The sequence below is a fragment of the Rhea americana genome, unplaced genomic scaffold, assembly GCF_003343005.1.
Source record: "Rhea americana isolate MKP2758 unplaced genomic scaffold, rheAme1 scaffold_406, whole genome shotgun sequence".
In the NCBI taxonomy this organism is placed as follows: domain Eukaryota; kingdom Metazoa; phylum Chordata; class Aves; order Rheiformes; family Rheidae; genus Rhea; species Rhea americana.
In genome coordinates, this window is record NW_028186542.1 from 380,726 (window position 1) to 398,841 (window position 18,116).

At 56.8% G+C, this 18,116-nt stretch overlaps 2 protein-coding genes and 1 pseudogene across 3 annotated transcripts in view; 2 read left to right on the forward strand and 1 right to left on the reverse strand.

Moving 5' to 3' along the window:
• Positions 1-416: 416 nt before the first annotated feature.
• Positions 417-2,282, reverse strand: LOC146590491 (fibulin-7-like; annotated as a pseudogene).
• A 3,162-nt stretch (positions 2,283-5,444) lies between these two features.
• On the forward strand, positions 5,445-11,897 carry LOC146590492 (C-type lectin domain family 18 member C-like). The gene is made up of 12 exons (XM_085314520.1): positions 5,445-5,574; positions 6,328-6,419; positions 7,287-7,511; positions 7,594-7,691; positions 8,185-8,306; positions 8,426-8,533; positions 9,184-9,276; positions 9,450-9,556; positions 10,860-10,989; positions 11,266-11,362; positions 11,543-11,634; positions 11,860-11,897. Exons 1-12 carry the CDS (start codon positions 5,445-5,447, stop codon positions 11,895-11,897), a joined length of 1,332 nt encoding a protein of 443 aa, XP_085170646.1.
• Positions 11,898-17,549: 5,652 nt separating this feature from the next.
• Positions 17,550-18,116, forward strand: part of LOC146590493 (RNA-binding Raly-like protein) — a 16,761-nt gene continuing 16,194 nt past the window's right edge. For both annotated transcript variants that reach the window (XM_085314536.1, XM_085314537.1), the window contains exon 1: positions 17,550-17,592. In XM_085314536.1, coding sequence (XP_085170662.1) covers positions 17,565-17,592 — 28 coding nt within the window. In that variant the 5' untranslated portion in view covers positions 17,550-17,564. The remainder of the gene's footprint in view (positions 17,593-18,116) is intronic.

Below are 18,116 nucleotides of genomic sequence, written 5' to 3' on the forward strand. Positions count from 1 at the left end.
CTGTTTTTCCTTTYACTAGCAGTTACAAGAGCCCCCTTGCTCTGCCATGCACCTTCATGTGCCATGCAGCCTGGGGCAGTGGAGAGGAAAGCAGGGGAGCTTGCACAGGCACTTAGCATCACTCTAAGGCTGGTCYCCCTGCCCAGTGGTGCTGGGTGCCGCAGAGCAAAGCAAAGGCCACAGGGCCCAAGYAGGCCCAGCATATGGTGTGATCTCCAGCATGGCTTTCAGGTTTCCCTTGCACCTTTTGCATGGGGCAAGCTGTCTGCCACAGCTGGTTTGTCCCAGCAGCCATGAGCAAGTGTCACAGGAGGGGTATGTCTCTAATGGGACAAGAACCAAGGCCTCYTCTAAGCTGAAACTGCTTGATCACTCACTGGCACAGTGCCTGACTGTGGATCTGCCTCAAAAAGGGATCAGAGCTCATATGGGGACATGAAGGCCATGACCGTGAAGATGTGCTTGCCTAGGAGGACCTTGTAGGAGAACTCGCTCATCTCTAGTTCTGCCTGTAGTGTGGCCAGCTCCAGTGCAGGGCTGGTGAGTACCAGCTCTCCCAACTGCTGGTCAGAGTGCCACACAGCAAAGAYACCCTAGCTCTAGATGCCAGATATGGTGAAGCGCAGGCTATCACCCATCACACARGTGGCAGACATCTTAAAGAGGACATGGGGCACAGTCAGTTGGCCTGGAGTGGCAGGAAGTGGAAGGAGATGGAGGTGGCAGTGAGGTGGCAGGCCCAGCTGCCCATGGGGCAAGGGCTCCCCTAGCACTGACTGCCGGGAGAYAAGGGATACTCCTGCTAATCAGTGCAGCCAGCAGTGTTTGGTTCTCCAGGAGCCAGCCATCTATGTGCTTGCAGCCCAGCCTAGCTCATGCAGGTAGGGTGCCCGGCCAACTGTACCCAGTATCTCCAGTCTCACAGCTGGTCCTGCACCAGGGCAGAGCTCAGGCCAGGAAACCCAAGACAGCCATGTCTGCATTAAGCCACCTTGCATTAGGGTGCTCTCACCCACACCCTCAGCCACCATCATRTTGCAGCCTTTGGCAAGGGGCACAGCAGACTCCACAGCAAGCGGCACAGAGTGCCACACACAACAGGCRCTCCCATACAACTATTTGCCCCAGGAGTGGCTAGCATGGGTCTGACTCCTCAAGCCCTGATTGGGGAGGAGGTGRTGTGGCCCATGCCATGCACAGTAATCACAAGGTGGAGATCTTTACATAGYTAGTGGCGTGACGTGGCAGGAGGTACATGGGACACATGCAGTGGTGGTCCCCAAGGGTGTTGATGCAGAGGTCACTGCAGGTGCAGCTGTGCTGGTTCCTGATGCACTCATTCCCATCTGCTGAAGCAATGCAGGGTAAGGACAGCCTTGCTCTGGCCCTGCACCTCCCTGCTCCTCATCCCCTGCRGGGGATGTGGGTGCTTGCACAAGCACGTGCAGCAGTGGGCCTTGCGTCTTACCATCATATCCACACGTCATCACCATGTTGTGGTCAGTGTTGAGCACGTAACCTGGGGGGGAGGGGGGGCAGAGGCAGCGGTAGGAGCCTGAGGGACAATGGTAGGAGCCCCCCAGGCACCTGGGGCTGTGAGGCGATGATGTGAGCCTGTGTGGGTAATGCAAGTCATGCGAGGTGGGTGCTTAGAAGGCTCCKGTAGCATGTCTGTGAGGAGGCCAGAGGGCTGCGTGGCTGCAGCCCTGCAGGCGTGGGGATGGCATGGGCTCCTTGYCTGGGTGCTGCAGAGGGGCAGCTGCAGGAAGTACACAACCACCTAGGCTGGCACTGGAATGAAGAACAACAAGTGGAGCTGGCTTCTGCCAYGCAGCTTGCAGGGACAAAATGCTGTGGCTCTGTCCCATCTCTGGGGCCACTGGGGAAAGGCCAAGGTAGTATCTCTCGCTTGCTTTTGTCAGCCCTTAGCTTTCTCAGCCATATCACCAGCACAGCGTGAAGAACTCCACCACCACCGCACTGCTGCCTACTCACCCAGAGGCAACCATCTCACACCCTGATGGCCCTGTCAGCTTCCCCCTGTTGTGGAACAGCCTTGCCCTCCCTCACACTGCCAGGTTGGCACTGCCCCAGGATGTCAGGCAAGCCCCCCTGCAGTGCCTGCCCCTTTGCCAGCTGCTTCCCCTGGGCAGGRAAAGGGCTGCTGCTAGGGAGGCAGCAGCATCTCACAGGCCAGATGCTGAGACCCAGGCAGAGATTGATGGCCCCTCCCCAGCTGCACAGAGCCCACCTTTGCAGACAGACCTGCTAAGCTCTTCCATGGAGGGGCCTACTTGGCTTCTGGAGGCTCTGGGAGGATGGATGTACTCCACATGCCCAGCTGGTCTGGCACTGCCTTGCTGAGAGGTCACTCACTTGCAGCCTCGTCTCTCCACTCTAGCTTGTGCTCTTCTCCAGCTCACTGGGATTTATCCTCTGTGCGTGTGTGTGTGCCTGTATGTTTGTTGGTTTTTCCTCCAGCCAAGCCAGAGGGAGGACAGGAAGAAGTAGAAAACTTATCCCTTGGCACTTGTGCCAGCTTCTCCCTTCCCTTGCCTTCTGTCTCCCTCTCTGCAGATCAGAGCATGTGGGGCCTTGCTGCAGCTCACATAGGATGACTAGGGCCARGCAGCGGCTGTCACAGCACTCACAACAGTACCCATGGCACCAGGCTCTCCAGCTTGGGGCTTCTGTCCCTCATCTAGCCACAGCTCTGGCACTCCACGGTCCCTGTTGCACGCTATGTGACAAGGCGCACAGCACACCAGGATGTGCAGGATGAGGCTAATCCAATGCATTTTCTAAGCATGGTAAAGTCTCTCTGGACAAGAGGTAGCTTGTGGCTTCAGGGCGCACTTGGAGTCTGGCTGTCTTGGTGTGCTAGGCACAGTGCGCACCGCCARTGCTGAGGGCAAACTCTGTGCCAGGGAAGGGATCCTGCTGCTGCCTCAGGACTTGCCAGTGCCTCACTAGGTCAACATGGCCATGAGTGTGCCCAGGACACCCCAGTCAAAAGGGGGAAGATSGGGCTGAGCTCAACTTGCAGGTGGATCTCAGAGGGGGCTCACTAGGTTCCCCTGCAGGCTAGAGTCAGTGTTAGGATTAGCATTAGGCTCAGGGTTGGTGTTACAGGCTCAGAGTTAGTGTTAGGCTCAGGGTTAGTGTTAGGGTGGGATTTGCATAAAWATTAGAGTTAGGGTCAAGGTTAATGTTAGGACTGGCATCAAGTTTAGGRTTCGGGTCAGGATTAACATTAGGGTTTGGATCAGGGCTGGGGTTAGCATTAATGTCAGAGCCAGGATTCATGCCAGGGTTAGGGTTAAGATCAGGCTCAAGGAACTGAAGGTCTTCAGAAGTGAATTTCCATTGACATCCAGCTCTGCCACAAGAGCTATGCTGAGGGCTGGGGACAGACTCTTGGACTTTGCCAGCATGGTACAGACTAGTCTCACTTGATCCCATCTATGACAGCCTGGAAGAAGGAGAATGACAATATGCAGTTGTCCCTCAGCCACATGAAGAGCAGGTCTGAAAGTCTCCTGGGTCTGAAGTCATGGAAGGTGTGAGCAGTAAGGTCAGGCTCCAAAAACTGCCTCACTCCCAGAGGTAGTGGGGAGGGGGCGGACACACTAGCACAGGGGCAGGGAGCCTGCAGAGTAGAGTTGTCACCACATACTCAGTGAGCTTTCTGCATGCAGTGCTGTGGCTGCCCCAGCCAGGAGCASGACTGGATACAGTCAGCGCTCAAACATCACCCCTCACCATGGGAGCTAGGATGAGAGAGGAACAAGAGAACCATAGCTAGGTTGGCACGGCGACATGGGCAGAGCCACGAGGAGAGGTGATGGTTGTGCCACCCTGCAGCCTACATCTCCAGGGCCTGCCACACACCCTGCTCTGCCTTGCAGCATCCTCCCAGGGAAAAGGGGCTGTTCTCTGGGTATCTCTAAATTATGGGGGGCATTAATCTGTTGCAACACCTGCATGAAAATTCCACCACGGCTCTCAATGGAGTAGATGGCCCTATGAATCCCAYGTCACTGCTGGAGGATACCTGAGGCTGGCAAGGGATGCTTGCTCCCACTCACTCCCCCTGCCCACATGCTCCCAACCTGGGTGTGAGAGCTGRTTGCTTACATCAAGGTGGGATGAATCAGAAAGGAGAGCTGTCTGCAGGTCAAGGTTGGGGTCCCATCTTCTCTTGCGCTACCAGGCCGTCCCTGGCAATGTTGCTGTCCTGCTCCAACACCACTCAGACAGGCCTGACCAGCCTGTCCCTCCTGCACACTCCAGCCCCAACAGCAGGGTGTCCTGCTGTTACAGGGCTGTCTTGCTGTTGTCAGCTCCCCTGGGGGACAAGGGCARCAGCCCTACACACACTGGGCTCCCCCAGGTCCTTCCCCTCCAACAAGGTGGGCCTGAAGCCACCTTTCTCTTCCAGGCCCGGCTGGAGGGGAGAGTCAGCTGTCCCCCATCAGCTCTGAAATGGGTGAAGCAGGCTGCACCAGGGCTGAGCTTCATGTGCACAGCTGCCAGCTGAGGGCTGTGCCCAACACAGGATGGGGCATATTAACCCTTCATCAGCTTTGGRGGCTCAGTGTGCAGGGGCCCATATGCATTCCTTGTGCCCAGGGAGCACAGGAGGCTTCGGGGCCCACACCTGACATCAAGGGCTCCTTGAGATATGGCCCCCAGCCTGGCATCTCTCCTGCTGCCGGCTTCCCAGCCCTCGGAGGCCTCCTATCCTGTAACCAYGTTGCCCAGCTCCCCCGAGCAGGCATTTGGCTTTGTGCCTGCTGCTCTTTCTCTGGTGGTATGTGTCCCCTCCCCAGCATGTTTAATTCATGGGATGGGATGAGAGCAGGCAGCAGGGCCCAGGGAACAAGCCATTCTGTTCGCTGCTTCCTCTCTCTGGGATCCAAGCTCTGAAACTCAGATGACTGCTCCTGGAACAGGCACTGCTTGTAATACCTGCTCCTGCAAGCTGTCTGGCTTCTTGTCCCCACCTCGCTCACGGCGGCAGGGCTGGTGACCAGAGCAGGGAGGTAACCAGAGCAGAGCTGTGCTGTCCCCAGGGGACCAAGACATCCCCCAGGAACACTCGCTGGCAGAGCAGCACCGTGGGACAGCAATGCAGAGCCTTGGCGCAGGGCCCCGCAGGAGCCGTCTTACTCGTTCGCACCAGTGAGCGACTGTTTTGACAGAGCTGTTACTCCCCCATCAACCTTTTGTTCAAGCTGACCGGCTAGTGCCTGTCTGAAGTTTTGAATAGGATCAGATCTTGGAACCAGACACACACGCACACACTCATGCACGCACAGGCAAGCGTGCAGCCTCCCTCGCCCYCGAGTCAGTTCTCCAGGGCTGGTGCGCAGCTGGTCTCTCCCAAATCCTCTCTCTCAGCTGAACAGAGTCCCGGGGCCCTGGCTCCCCCTGCCACCTGCATGCAGGACGGCAGACTCTCAGCCCGTGGACTCCTGGCACTGCTGGCCTGCAGCCTTCTGGCCTGGAGGGTGGGCGAGACAAGATCCAACCCGCTGGAGAAGCTGTCCCCACAGGTTTTGGGGCACCGAGGTAACTGGCAGAGGGACTGGGGGGCAATCTGCTGTCAGCAGCTGAGAGATGTCTGGCTCCGGGGTGGGGAGCCCTGGGGGGGCTCCTGAGCACTGTCTCAGCAGGGACAGGGTAGATGTCCCCCAGCCCTGCATCACGGTCCTGGCCACCTGCACTGGGGCCAGGCCAGGGGCTTCCCAGGTGGGTAGGAGATCTGTGCTGGCAGTGGGGGCCTGAGGCTAGTGATGGGACCTGGGGTTGAGCTGGTGATGGGGGCCTAGGGATGGTGGGAAGGGTTGGCAGTGTGGGGGGATCTAGACTGGCAATGGGGGCCCAAGGCTCGTGATGGGGGCCTGGGAATAATGGCAGGGGCCTGGGCTGATGTGAGGGGCTTAGGGTTGGCAATGGGGCCAACCCAGAGGGGTCTGGAGCTTGTGTTAGCAGAGGGCTGATAGGGGTGGGATGGAGTGGGTACTGGCAGCCCTCAACGCACCTGACCGATCTAGGGTCTGGGTGTGTTCCTGATCTCAGGCTGTCTGTGCAAGCAGAGGRCCCCCTGGCCCCTGCCCCCTCCGTGCTCCCTGCCTGAAAGCACTTTCTTTTCTCCCCTCTGGTCTCCATGGAGACCCGGGTGCCTTCTTGGTATCCCTGGCTGCTGGCTGGCGGCTGGGGCCCCTGTGCCTGGCTGGGGCTGTGGGGCTGGCTGTGACAGGGGCCCCTCGGGGCCCTGCTCAGCCACCAGCCCTGACCCTGTGCTCTCCCTCACCTTCCCAGCTCTCAGTATGAAGGAGACCTTCCTGGTGCTCTCACTGCACAACAAGTTGAGGAGCAAAGTGCAGCCGCCCGCTGCCAACATGCAGAGGCTGGTGAGCACCCCGGTTACCCACTCCCTGCCCTTGGGGTGCCCCTCTACCTCCTGCTCATGCTCATGTTGGAGGGGCAGCCCTTGCCTGTCAGCAGCGAACATCAGTTAATTAATAAACTAATGAAGCATAAGAGGCCCCCGTGGCTCTTCCGATGGCTAGCGTGGGGCCCTGGGGAGGAAGGTCTGGTGTGGCCTCCTACTACAGATTCAGCTGCAGGGCATGCCCCAAATGCTGCCAGCGCTCATGCACACTGAAAGCAGGGCTGGTCCCCTGACATCCCCTGCATGGTCCCCAATCTTGTGATGGTCTTCTGATGTCCCCAACTTGCCCCTGATGGTTGCTTGATATCCCTTGGATGGTCCCCCCGGTGACCAACCCCTGCACAGTTCCTCAGTGTCCACTGATGGTCCTGTAACATCCTGGACTGATGTCCCTGACATCCCCAGCACTCATGCCCCAGTGAGCTAGGCTTGGGCTCACAGCTTCTGCCACTCCCTCAAGCAAGCTCAGTGGGACATAGCAGGGCTGCCCTAGGGACCCATCATCAGCCATTCACAGCACRCTGCAAAGGGGCACCAGGGCAAAGGGGTGACCAGCTCAGCCACGCCTTGCCCAGCAGCTCAGCTATTTTGCTAGGCCTAGAGAAACCATGCCCAGCTTGGCTGGCCATTCCCCCCCCCCCAGGATGGCCACCCTGGGGAGGTGGGCAGTGAACCCAGAGAGCCCCTGAACAGTGAGCACGAGGCCCATGGGAAGAGCGGGACCTAGCAGGCCTGGCTCGTCCTGGGATGGCTGTGCAGGAAGCAGGTATGGGCTATGCCACCCAGCAGGCTGTGGGCTCACAAGCACTGGCCTCTCTCCTGGCAGGACTGGAGTGAGGAGCTGGCACAGCTGGCAAGRGCACGTGCAGCCAGCTGCCTGGTGGGCCCTGCTCCGTCGGAGGCCCCTCATGTGGGCTGGAGCGAAGCCCTACTGCCAGCAGGCGCTGGCAGCTTCGTCGAAGTGCTGCAGCGCTGGTTCGCCGAGGGGCACCATTACGACTACCAGGCAGCACGCTGTGCCGAGAATGCCACCTGCAGCCATTACACCCAGGTGGGCGGTGGTGAGAGGTGATGGGGGCACGGCGGGGAGCAGCAGGGAGACAGCAGGGTGATAGCATTGGCTCTCTTTGCAGCTGGTTTGGGCCACGTCAGGGCRGCTCGGCTGTGGCAGGCACGTGTGCACCGGGCACCGGGGCCAGAGCGAGGCCTTCGCCTGTGCCTACTCCCCGGGGTAAGGGGGCACGGCTATGGGGGGGGCCTGGCTGTGAGTGGGCAGGGCTTCGATCCTGCACTGGGTGAGGCTGAGTATTGGGGGCGGGCAGAGGCACGCCACACTGTCACGGTCTATGTCTCTTGGCAGGGGCAACTGGGAGATGAATGGGAAGACCATCGTTCCCTACAAGAAAGGAGCTTGGTGCTCGCTCTGCNGGGGGTGGGGCTGGGTGGTGGGGGCGGAGCCCTGCTTGGGGGGCGGAGCCACATGCCTTGTCACCTATGAGGAAGTGAGGCTGGGTGTGTGGGCGGGGCCTTGCCCAAGCAGTGGGTGGGGCTTGAGTGTGCAGGCAGGGTGGTGGGCAGAGTCATGGCTGGCGGGGGCATCACAGGCCCTGGTTGGCCCACCTTGCTGTGCCTTGCTCTGGCCTGGTACCCAGGTGGGGGTCCGCAGAGCCCCACCAGGTGGGGCAGAGCCACGCCGCACTGTCACGGTCTATGTCTCTTGGCAGGGGCAACTGGGAGATGAATGGGAAGACCATCGTTCCCTACAAGAAAGGAGCTTGGTGCTCGCTCTGCACAGCCGGGCTTTCTGGYTGCTTCAAATCCTGGGACCATGGTGGCGGGCTCTGTGGTGAGTCTCCGCTAYGCCCCATGCTCAGTGCTGTACTAGAGCGCCACGGACTCCCTAGCTCCAGGCAAGAAGCTGGCCCCTAACAGCTGTATGTTTGTGTGTGCTCTCTCTCTGCCCAGAGGTCCCCAGGAACCCCTGTCGCATGACCTGCAAGAACAGTGGGTACCTCAACATGAGCAGCTGCCAGTGCACATGCCCCCCAGGATACACGGGCAGGTACTGCCAAGGTGAGAGGGGTAGGCACACTGCCCCCTGCCTCTCTGCCTGCCCACCTGCCCTTGCCTCTCCTCCTCAGGCAAGGGCATGGTAGACAAGGATGAGCTGGACATCTTCAGCACAGTCCATGCCTGTGTGTGGTCAGTGCAGTGCACACACGTGTGGGGCCAGAGTAGTACATGCATGTACTGGTCAGTATTTGTGGTCAGTGCTGTGTACATGTGTGTATTTCGTGCATGCGTGTGTGTGTGTGGTCAGTGTAGTACATGCATGTGTGTAGTCATTGCAGTGCATGCACGTGCGTGTTTGGTGAACTGCAGGTGTTTTGGTCAGTTAAGTACATGTTTGTGCATGGTCAGGGCARCACACGCGTGTGTGGTCAGTGTAGTGTGTATAGTTTGGTCAGTGTATGTGTGTGGTCAGTGCAATGCAAGTAACCAGTTCAGTGCATGCATGTGTGGTCACTGCACTGCATGTGGGCAGTGCACCTGTGTACGTGGTAGTGCRGTACACGTGTGTGCAGTGTACACTCAGCGCAGCATGTGGTGTGTTGTAGAGAWGCCACAGCCTGCAGCGCTGTGGGCTGGGGCAGATGAGGGTTTCTGAGCTGGGTTGGCCCTGCCGCAGGCTAGGCCAGGGCTAAYGCCATCTTTTTTTGCAGTGAAGTGCAGTGTGCAGTGTCTCCATGGGAAGTTCAGGAAGGAGGAGTGTTCCTGCCTCTGTGACATTGGCTACAGTGGTGCTGAGTGCGGAAGTGAGTCTGGGCTGGCCTGTACTGCTGAGGCCAGCTGGTTTGGGATCACAGCTAGGATCTCCATGCAGAGCCTTTGGCTGCTAAACTGGGTGTGCATGGGACTGGAGGGCTCAGCTTGGCACACAGGGCACCAGGGCGGGCATGGACCCATCTGCACCTGCTTGTGTCCACAGCAAAGATTCAGTTCCCCTTCCACGCCTGTGACGTGAGGATAGATGGCAACTGCTTTATGGTGTCCCCTGAGGCCGACACATACTATGGAGCCAAAATAAAGTGCCAGGTGAGCCCCCCAGCTTTGTGTGACAGAGATCCTACCCACCAGGACAGCTTCAAAGCCTGTGGTGTCCTTACTGCCATGTGAGGATAGGATATGGTCCCGGATGGGATTTCCCAGCTACTGTCCTTTGCTGACAGAATCTGCCTTAGCACTTACAAGAGATCCTAACGCTGGTGCTGCTGGAGCACTTCCCAGTGGAGGCCCGCACCTCCTTCCAAGCCATGGAGGCAGCCCATAGCGCAGGGACGTGCTGGGCAGTGTGCAGGGAGCCAGGCACAGTGGTCATTGTGCAGGTGCCCAGCTTAAGGTGCCCTGCAAGGGTCAGGATGAGGTACCCTGAGGTCAGCCCCTTCTCTACATCCTTCTTAAAGCCTCCAATTCTAGTAGCTGAAAATTATGTGATCAGTTCTGTGAAGTTGTGTAATGCCATGGGGCAGCCACACGTGARTGTCTCCTGTGTCCCCCTCTGTGCATACTACCACTGTTGAGARCCACTGGTGACTAGCTGCCTGCACCCTCATCCCTGCAGAGAGGGACTAACAGGCCCTTTACAGCCACCTCTTTAAAAYGGGTACCCTAAGCTTATTCTGACCTTCATCAGAGCAGGATGGGCTCTGGCCTGCTCTGGTATCTCTGAACAACTGCAGCAGCTAGATCAGTGGGGGATTGGGAACATCTTCCCCAACAGGGACCTTGTGAGGAATCACAGAATCATACAATTGGTAAGGTTGGAAGGGACCTCTGGAGACCATCTAGTCCAACTCCCCTGCTCAAGCAGGGTCACCTAGAGCATGTTAGACAGGGTTGCATCCAGGCAGGCTTTGAATATCTCCAGAGAAGGAGACTCCACAACCTCTCTGGGCAACCTCTTCCAGTGCTCTGTCACTCTCACAGTGAAGAAATTCCTCCTCATCCATCAAAACTAGTAGCGAAACTGAGAGCCACTCTTAAAGCTTCAGGCAGCTCCACCCCCTTGTTCTGTGGATGTCTGCAGCTGGAAAGTGTCACCCGGGGTTTATAGCCTCCCAAGGCTTGGTCCAGGTGTCCTGATGGTCATTTGTCTGGGAGGTGAAAGAAGGGTATGGGTTCCATACCCATAACAGTGGGGAGGTGTGCCCTTGAGCTGTCTGAGCAGCAATCCAGCATGGGTCCTCCTGCACAGGACCCTAGTGGTGTTTGCTCCCATAGCTGGCATGACCCACTCCATGCTTTCTTTGGGGAGTAGAGTAGCAGTCAATGCCTCAAATGGCTGCCTAGCGTAGATCTGAGCCAAGTTCTTCCGGCTGACTCTCTTGCTTCCCTCCAGGAGAAAGGAGCAATGTTGGCCCAGATCAGAAATCAGAAGGTCCAAGACATCCTGGCCTTCTACCTCAGCCGCCTGGAAACCAGCAACAGGGTGATGGACACAGATTTTGAGACCCGTAACTTCTGGATTGGTGAGTTACCCAGGCCGTAGTGCTGCACTCTGAAGGGGCACAGGGGAGAGAGGAGCTGATTCCTGCTCCCATGGACCAAGCAGCATCCCTTGAAGTGCCTGGCTGTGCTGTGAAGTCAGGGCTGTCTCTCTGAGCCAACGCGTCTGCCTGCAGTGCCAGCATCAGTGCTGTGCAGATGCAGTCTGGTGAGGGTTCACCAGGGCAGGTGCCAAGGCACAGAGCTGCTGCATACCCCATGTGCTGGAGGCTTTGGCACCCTGGCTTTCACTCTGGCAGGTCTCACCTACAAAACATCCAAGGCTTCGTTCCGCTGGGACACAGGCGAGCCATCCTTCTTCACCAGCTTTGCTTTTGGACAGCCRGACAACCAGGGGTGAGTGCCTGGCCATGACTCTGGCTAGATCGTGCCCTTCTAGCTCCCACCAGGGACTGATGATATGCAGTGTCTCTGCTGGCGCTGTGTCTCATTTGGAGCCCACGGCAGCTGTCTCACATTCATGATGTTTCCCTGGGCCTCTCCTGCCTTACCATCCTYACCTGCTTGGGGCTGCAGGTTTGGGAACTGCGTGGAGATGCAAGCATCAGCTGCTTTCAACTGGAATGACCAGCGCTGCAAGACTCGAAATCGGTACATCTGCCAGTTTGGTGAGTGGCTGGGCAGCCCTTGCTGCCCCTTGTGCTGCGCCCGTCTCCTTCCTCCACAAGGAAGGGGTAGGCAGTTTGGGTAAGCCAGAACATCTTTGTCAAGGTGCAGAGCCCTTGAGGTGCCAGCCACCAGCTCTGCTGGGACTGTCCCCCTTGGCCAGTTGTGCTGAGACTTCTCAGACCTCCGTGGTGTGGGGAACACTAACTTTCCATTTCCCTTTGCAGCTAAGGAACACATCTCCCTGTGGCAGTGGGACCCCTGAGCGCTGTGCCTGGGCCAGTGCTGGCTGTAGTGCCAAACCCTGACCATAGCTCAAAAGGACCCTGTGGCTGCTCCCTTTCTGGCCCATGCAGATACCTCCAGGGCTGAGGTCTGGCTCAGCTGGGCTACCTGGTGTACGGTGCAAGGGCTGAGGGACAAGCATGGCACTGGCACCTACCTAGATGGCAGCATGTTCTACACCAGGATTCCAAAAACAGCCTCCTCTTTTGCCTCTCACTGTCCTCTGTCACGGTCACACTCTGACAAGCCCCAGGACAGGAAGGCTCTCAGCCTGGTGCCTTCAACAGCCAGGTCCATCTGGACCCATACCCTAAACTGGCAGCCCAGTTGCRTCCAGACAGCAGCCTTGGTGTAGTGAGAGGCTGAGCAGGGCTGCTGAACGTCGCAGGCCTTGGCATGGCTCAAGGCAATGGCTGGGCTTGGCTCAGAGCACCCTGCAGGCAAGATGCAACCATTGCCCTGACCTGGATGGGAACCAGCTGGCCCAGCACTGCTGTTCCTCATCATGTGCTGTGTGGATAATAAAGACAACGTCTCCCTTTGGAAGTGCCACTTGCCTCTTTTCTCATCCCAGGTCCATGTAACTCTCTCTTSTAGGGCTTGGATTCTACATGCACTGGGTGCTACCTCCAGCTCCATCCATCTGCAGAGCCTCGAGGCAGTACTGGGCATGGGTAGGGCTGGCCATCTTTGTGGTTGGGCAGAGCACTGCATGGGAAAACCCTGGGACCGTTTACACCCCCTGGAAGTAGAGCATGGGTGAAATCAGTTCTTGGAAGGCTCTGTGGTACCTCGTGAGGGGGAATGAGAGCTAGCAGTCAGTTTACGATCAACAGTGTGTGCGCCCTGCCATGCTCATGCTGCAGTGAGGAGCTGGGACTAGCCTGGCTCATGGCTCGGTTCATACCTCCATGGCTCATGGCTCAGTCTAGGGCCCCCACAGATATTTTGGAGGTAATGGTGTTAGCTGAGATTTACTGTTTCCAGCCCCAGACCCAGGAAGACCCCAAACAATGGCATGCAGTGTACTGGTGCGGCCCTGTGCCCCCAGTGGCAATGAGTATCTGCATCTGTGGGGGGTGCCCCACCTAAGGGAGCCCTTAGGAGCAATGGGGTGCAGTGACCTTGGTTGTCCAGGGGGCTGGTCATGTCCAGCACCCCTCCCTCTCCTTACATGGGACCCTCAGAGCTGCAGGAGGAAGAATGGCAGCAGGACCAGGTTGGTGTGATGGGGCTGGACCATACACTGGGGAGGGCCTCACAGAGGATGGAGATCCTTGGAGGCCAGAAATGTCTCCTTCCTCCTTCTCTCAAGACAGTCATCCCTTTGATATCTCAGTGGTGCTAGATGGTTTAATTGCTTGACATCTCCAGCCAGGCAGGAGAAGATTGGGCTGGGGTAATAGCTCCCAGCCCCAGTAAGAATGTTCAGGAGGAGCCGGGAAGAAGCTGTGTTTTAGGGCACAGTCTGAGTGGGAACAAAGGACGTAGGAACGTGCAGCCATGAGGAAGGAAATGGGATGTCTCCCCAGGGATAACTGCTGGGCATTGGCAGTCGAGAGGCAGGGTCAGTATATGGTGGGCTGGGGAATGAGTCAGGCTGGGGGAATCCTAGGATGAGTGGTTCAACTGCAAAGCTAAGTGGGTTCTGTGATGAAGGGGGTCTCAGCAAACAGGGAAAGCAAGGCCTTGAAAGGTCCCTGCTCAGCAGTTGGCCGCAGAGTCCTTTTCCACAGAGTGGGACATAACTCAGAGCAGGAAAACAGCTGGCTCCAGGGCCAGAACAGCCCTGGAACAGCGTATGGCACTCACAGAGTCCTGGGGTGGCTGAGGACTGTGAAGGGAGGATCTCTTGAGTTCTTCCAGCTGCCATGTAGTGAAGGCCCCATATGTCTCTTAGCCAAGGTGCTCTGCCCAATATCCAGCCCAGACTGATGCAGTGCAGGGAGAGAGGTACCCCAAGGCTCCCTGTCCTAGGGACAGAGACTGTCTGTCTGTCCAGCTAAGTCTGAAAACACAGCAGCTCTCGCAGGCAGAGAATGGCACCTGCATGGAGCCTGCTATGAGACTGGGGACCCTCAGAGTATCCTGCTACGTAGCTTGAGGTACCTCTAGGGTGAAATAAGGGCAGTGCTGCGGGGAGGACTCACTGCACTTGTCCCCAGGCTGGCACCCTGCAGGGAGCCACGTGGGAGACTCCCACAGCAGAGTAGGATGTGGCACAGGAAATGAGCATTCAGTAGGGTCCACCCCAAAGGTAGAAGCACTGACTCACCCCACAGGGAAGCCTCTTCACTTTCTGTTAGGGAAACTGAGGGACGTGCATATGGGTGACATCTCCAGTCATTTCTGAGTACAGGGATGAGGTGTGACCAGCCATGTCGCCCTGCACACGCAGCATCTTCTCCTCACCCTGCCCAGCCTCTGCTGCTCCTTGTGCTGTAGGGAGTCCCTTCACCCCATCTCAGTTTCCCCATGCTCTATCATAGGTTACACATCCCTCCTAGATGTTTGCAGGGCCCAATTATTGACAACCGCACAGCATTTTGAGAACACGGCACCCAGCTAGTTGGTAGAGAAGGACCCTGCACCCTACCAGGACCTGGCTGGGGCTTGGCTGAGCACAGTCTGTTTGAGTAGCATTGCCAGCTCTGTTTTTCTAGACACCAGCAGCCTGGCTTGTTGCTATATTACCAGCAACTTGGGAAGCTCCATCATGCTCTCTCAGCACACCGTGCAATCTGGTGTGCCCCTCTAGTATATCTGTAGGCCTATGTTCCACCCAGCGCACTGCCAACCTGCAGCGTGCGGTAGGTCACAGTCCCAGTGCCCACTGGTGTCCAGACTGGTGTTCCACTCCGCTTTCAGCATCCTGCTCTTGTGGCTGTCCACTCCTGGTCTCCTCTTCAAAACCAGGGACATTGCCAGTGCTCTAGCAACGCAACCACCATGTCACATCCCCACCCTGCCAGGACCCAGCCCAAGGGCAACCACCAGCACCCTGTAGTCATCCAGATTACAGTTGATTAAGATGGATGAGTTGCCTTCCAGCCATCCCCTTCTCTGCCTGCTTCCAAAACTCCAGCAAATTTTAACTTCTTTTGCSTCTTCCTTTTTAAATCTATTTCTCTGTGTCTCATTGAGTTCAGCCTGCTTATTTTCCTGTATGCAGGGAATGTGAGAAAGGCACATGGACACTGCAATGGATATGTTCATCCACCAAGTACATTGCTCACAGCCATGCTCGCATATGCACATCTGCACAAGACCACATGTCCACACACACATGGAGCCCACTGCATTCCGTGTTCCTAGCTGGATATGGCTAGGGCTGGAGGCAGCAGGGCTGGCGCAGCTAGGCAGGGAGGATGGTGGGTTGGGGGAGGTGGCCCTCTCCCCACCAGAATATCTAGGCCCCTGAGCAGTCGCTCCAGACTGGGTTTAGCAAGCTGTGGTGGGAATCTAGGTGAGTGGCCCAGGCACGCCACTGAGATGGGAGTGACTTGTCATACCCAGAGCCAGGGGGATGCCCGGGGCTTTGGACAGAGCAGTGGGTGAGCATGCAGGGAGCAGGACGATGAACAGGCCTGAACACCTCTCTCCCTTGGATGACAGAAGCCAGGAACTACTTTTCTTCTCCAGGTGTGCTCAGCAAATTGGCTATCAACCAGAGGAGACAGGGATACACCTGGGGAAGGGGGCAGCGAGAATAAGTGGGGAATGGCAGAGCATGGAGCCAGAACAGCCAAGCCCTGCAAAAGGCAGAGAGGTATAAGTCTCTGTTCTTTAGCTGGCTACCCCAGCAGAGTGTATAGAAAAGAAGGTTTTCTCAGGCAGTTTATAATCTCACCATACGCCTTGCAGTTAGAGGGGCCATGGAGCAGGCAGCAGGGTGAACACTGTTGTCAAAGGTCATCAGCAAATGAGCCTGGCTCTTATGATGAGTGTTTGCCAGCTAAATTGGCCAGCTATGCGGGGTGCTGAGCTGGGGTACAGGCACAGCTACTATGAGGCAGCATCCCAAAGTGGGACCTGGCTGGTGCATTCCTGGGTGTGCTCTCTCACAGGGATGCCCCTGTTACCAGAGGGACCTCCAAGCGATGACAACTCAGGTCCAGAAGCAGTTTTGGAGGAGTGAGCAGAACCAGTGCTACTTGCCATGGGTGGAGTTTAAAACATAAAGCCTCTGCAGCTGGTTGGAACAAGAGAAGGCTCTGGGGGTTGCTGGTTGCTTTGATTTGACTCTCTGAGTGGTAGATGATAACACAAGTCTTATTCAAAGCGTTTGAAAAAGCCTACAGGTTTTGTTTTCCTCCACCAGCCACTGAAATGGTCCAAGGCCTGGAGCTATACAGTCAGACTGGAGCCTAACATGCATTCCAGCACCAAGCACGGGCTGGCCTTGAAAGCAAAGCACTTCTTCTGTAGAAAGCATACTGTTAACACCAGTAGCTATTCCATCTCTCTTGATTAGCCTCCTCACTTTCAAATAGCACATACTGATACACAGTTTGAGTTAAAATTAAAATCCAGCCACAGTGTTTGTGTAAGGGTTGTTTGTGCAATTGCCACAGATTCACAGACAGAAAGCCCAAACTGCATGTTAACAGGCAAATCTTCGGATCATTTCCAAGGCCCTGGAAGACAGGAAAGAAGTGTTTATGTTGAGCTAGAAAAATCAGGGACACACTAGAGACATCTGTGAAGGAGGAAAAGTCCAACAGGTTGGAGGCGACTGGAGAAAGGAGGTGAGTGGGGAAGCTGAAGAGTCTCCAAAAAGGAAGAAAAGACTCCAGCACAGACAGTCATTTCAGGGATGCTATAGACTGGGAAATTTAGCCAATGAAAATTGTTGAAGAAATGGCAGCAAATGTCTCAGAGGCAAATGTTCCCGGTACTAGGAGTCTGGCAAATGAAAGTCGAGGAGTGAAGCATTCAGCTACTGGTTTTGCAGCCCTGCTTTGTTTTTCTGCATATAAATGTAAATAGCCAGTTGGGTATTGTGAGTGTTGACAAATGCCTGGCAGCATTAGTTCTGCTCCTGAGATATTTGCAAAAATAATTGCAGCACTTTGCAGTGCTTATAGGGGCACAGTTTGAACGGATGCTGCTTGAATGTAAAGTCCCAAAGGCTCAGCATATTCAGCTGGGGAAGCATGAACATGCCCTCCCACAAAATGTGAAGCAGGCAACTCTGCTAATCATCCTGACATCCTCAAGCCCTGCTAACCCAGAAAAGGCAGGGCTGGTGCTTCAGCAAGCTACACTCCACACAGACTTCAAGTTGCAGAGATGATTTTGCTCCTGAGTGGATAGAAGTGGAGCTTCCAAGGCAAGATTTCAGCTCAGCAAATGCTCCTGCTTGTATTGCCAGTGCCACCATTATGCCCCGGAGCCCTCTCACAYGCTAAAGCCCCTGGTGCATGGTGCTGTATGGTCGCGACACAGCAGCTTTTGGCAACACAGGACCTCTTCTGCCTGTGCTCCAGGCAGCTTACGACACAGAGAGATGCAGGTGCCCTTGGCACAGACCAGGGTAACGCTGCAGGCAGCAAGCTCACAGGAGAGAAGGAGCACCAGCCTGGGACRCAACTGAACAAAGGCTGTATTAAGAGGGTGTTGGACAAAAGAGCTGAGATGACAGGGGATGGTGGCTTTTAGAGCTGTGCTCCAAGGTGCGGTAAGAGTGACTCTGTGCTTGGGGCAAGGGTGTGGAAGTGCTAGGACAGAAATGTCTGGAGCGGGCTATGAGAAGGGCTCCAAGTGCACAAGTCCCATCAGCACCACCCACCATTCCCCCCTGGGTATGAGAGAGCCTGAAACCAGGTGAGATGGTGAGAACAGCCAGTTCAGGTGCTTGGTTGGTGGGGCTTGTGGGCAGCGGTCAAAGCCGGCGGATGCAGCAGGAGGTGGGACATAGGGCTGCAGCCCTGGCTGGGGACACAGGGCTGGAGTCCTGGCTGGGGCAGAAGGTCTGCGGGCCACACAGGCTCCCTAACACACGATCCCTCCCCACATCAACCTTGGCGGGGGGGGGGCACGGTTCCCCCCCCGCCCCCAGCCTTTAGGCCCTGTTTTCCCTTCAGAGAGAGGCACCGAGCGCAGGGCAGCAGCGCGAGCGGCCGCCCGCGCGGCGGACACGGCGTCCCCGCCAACGGCCGCCGCGAGGGGCGGGAGCGCCCGCGAGCGGCGCGGAGCC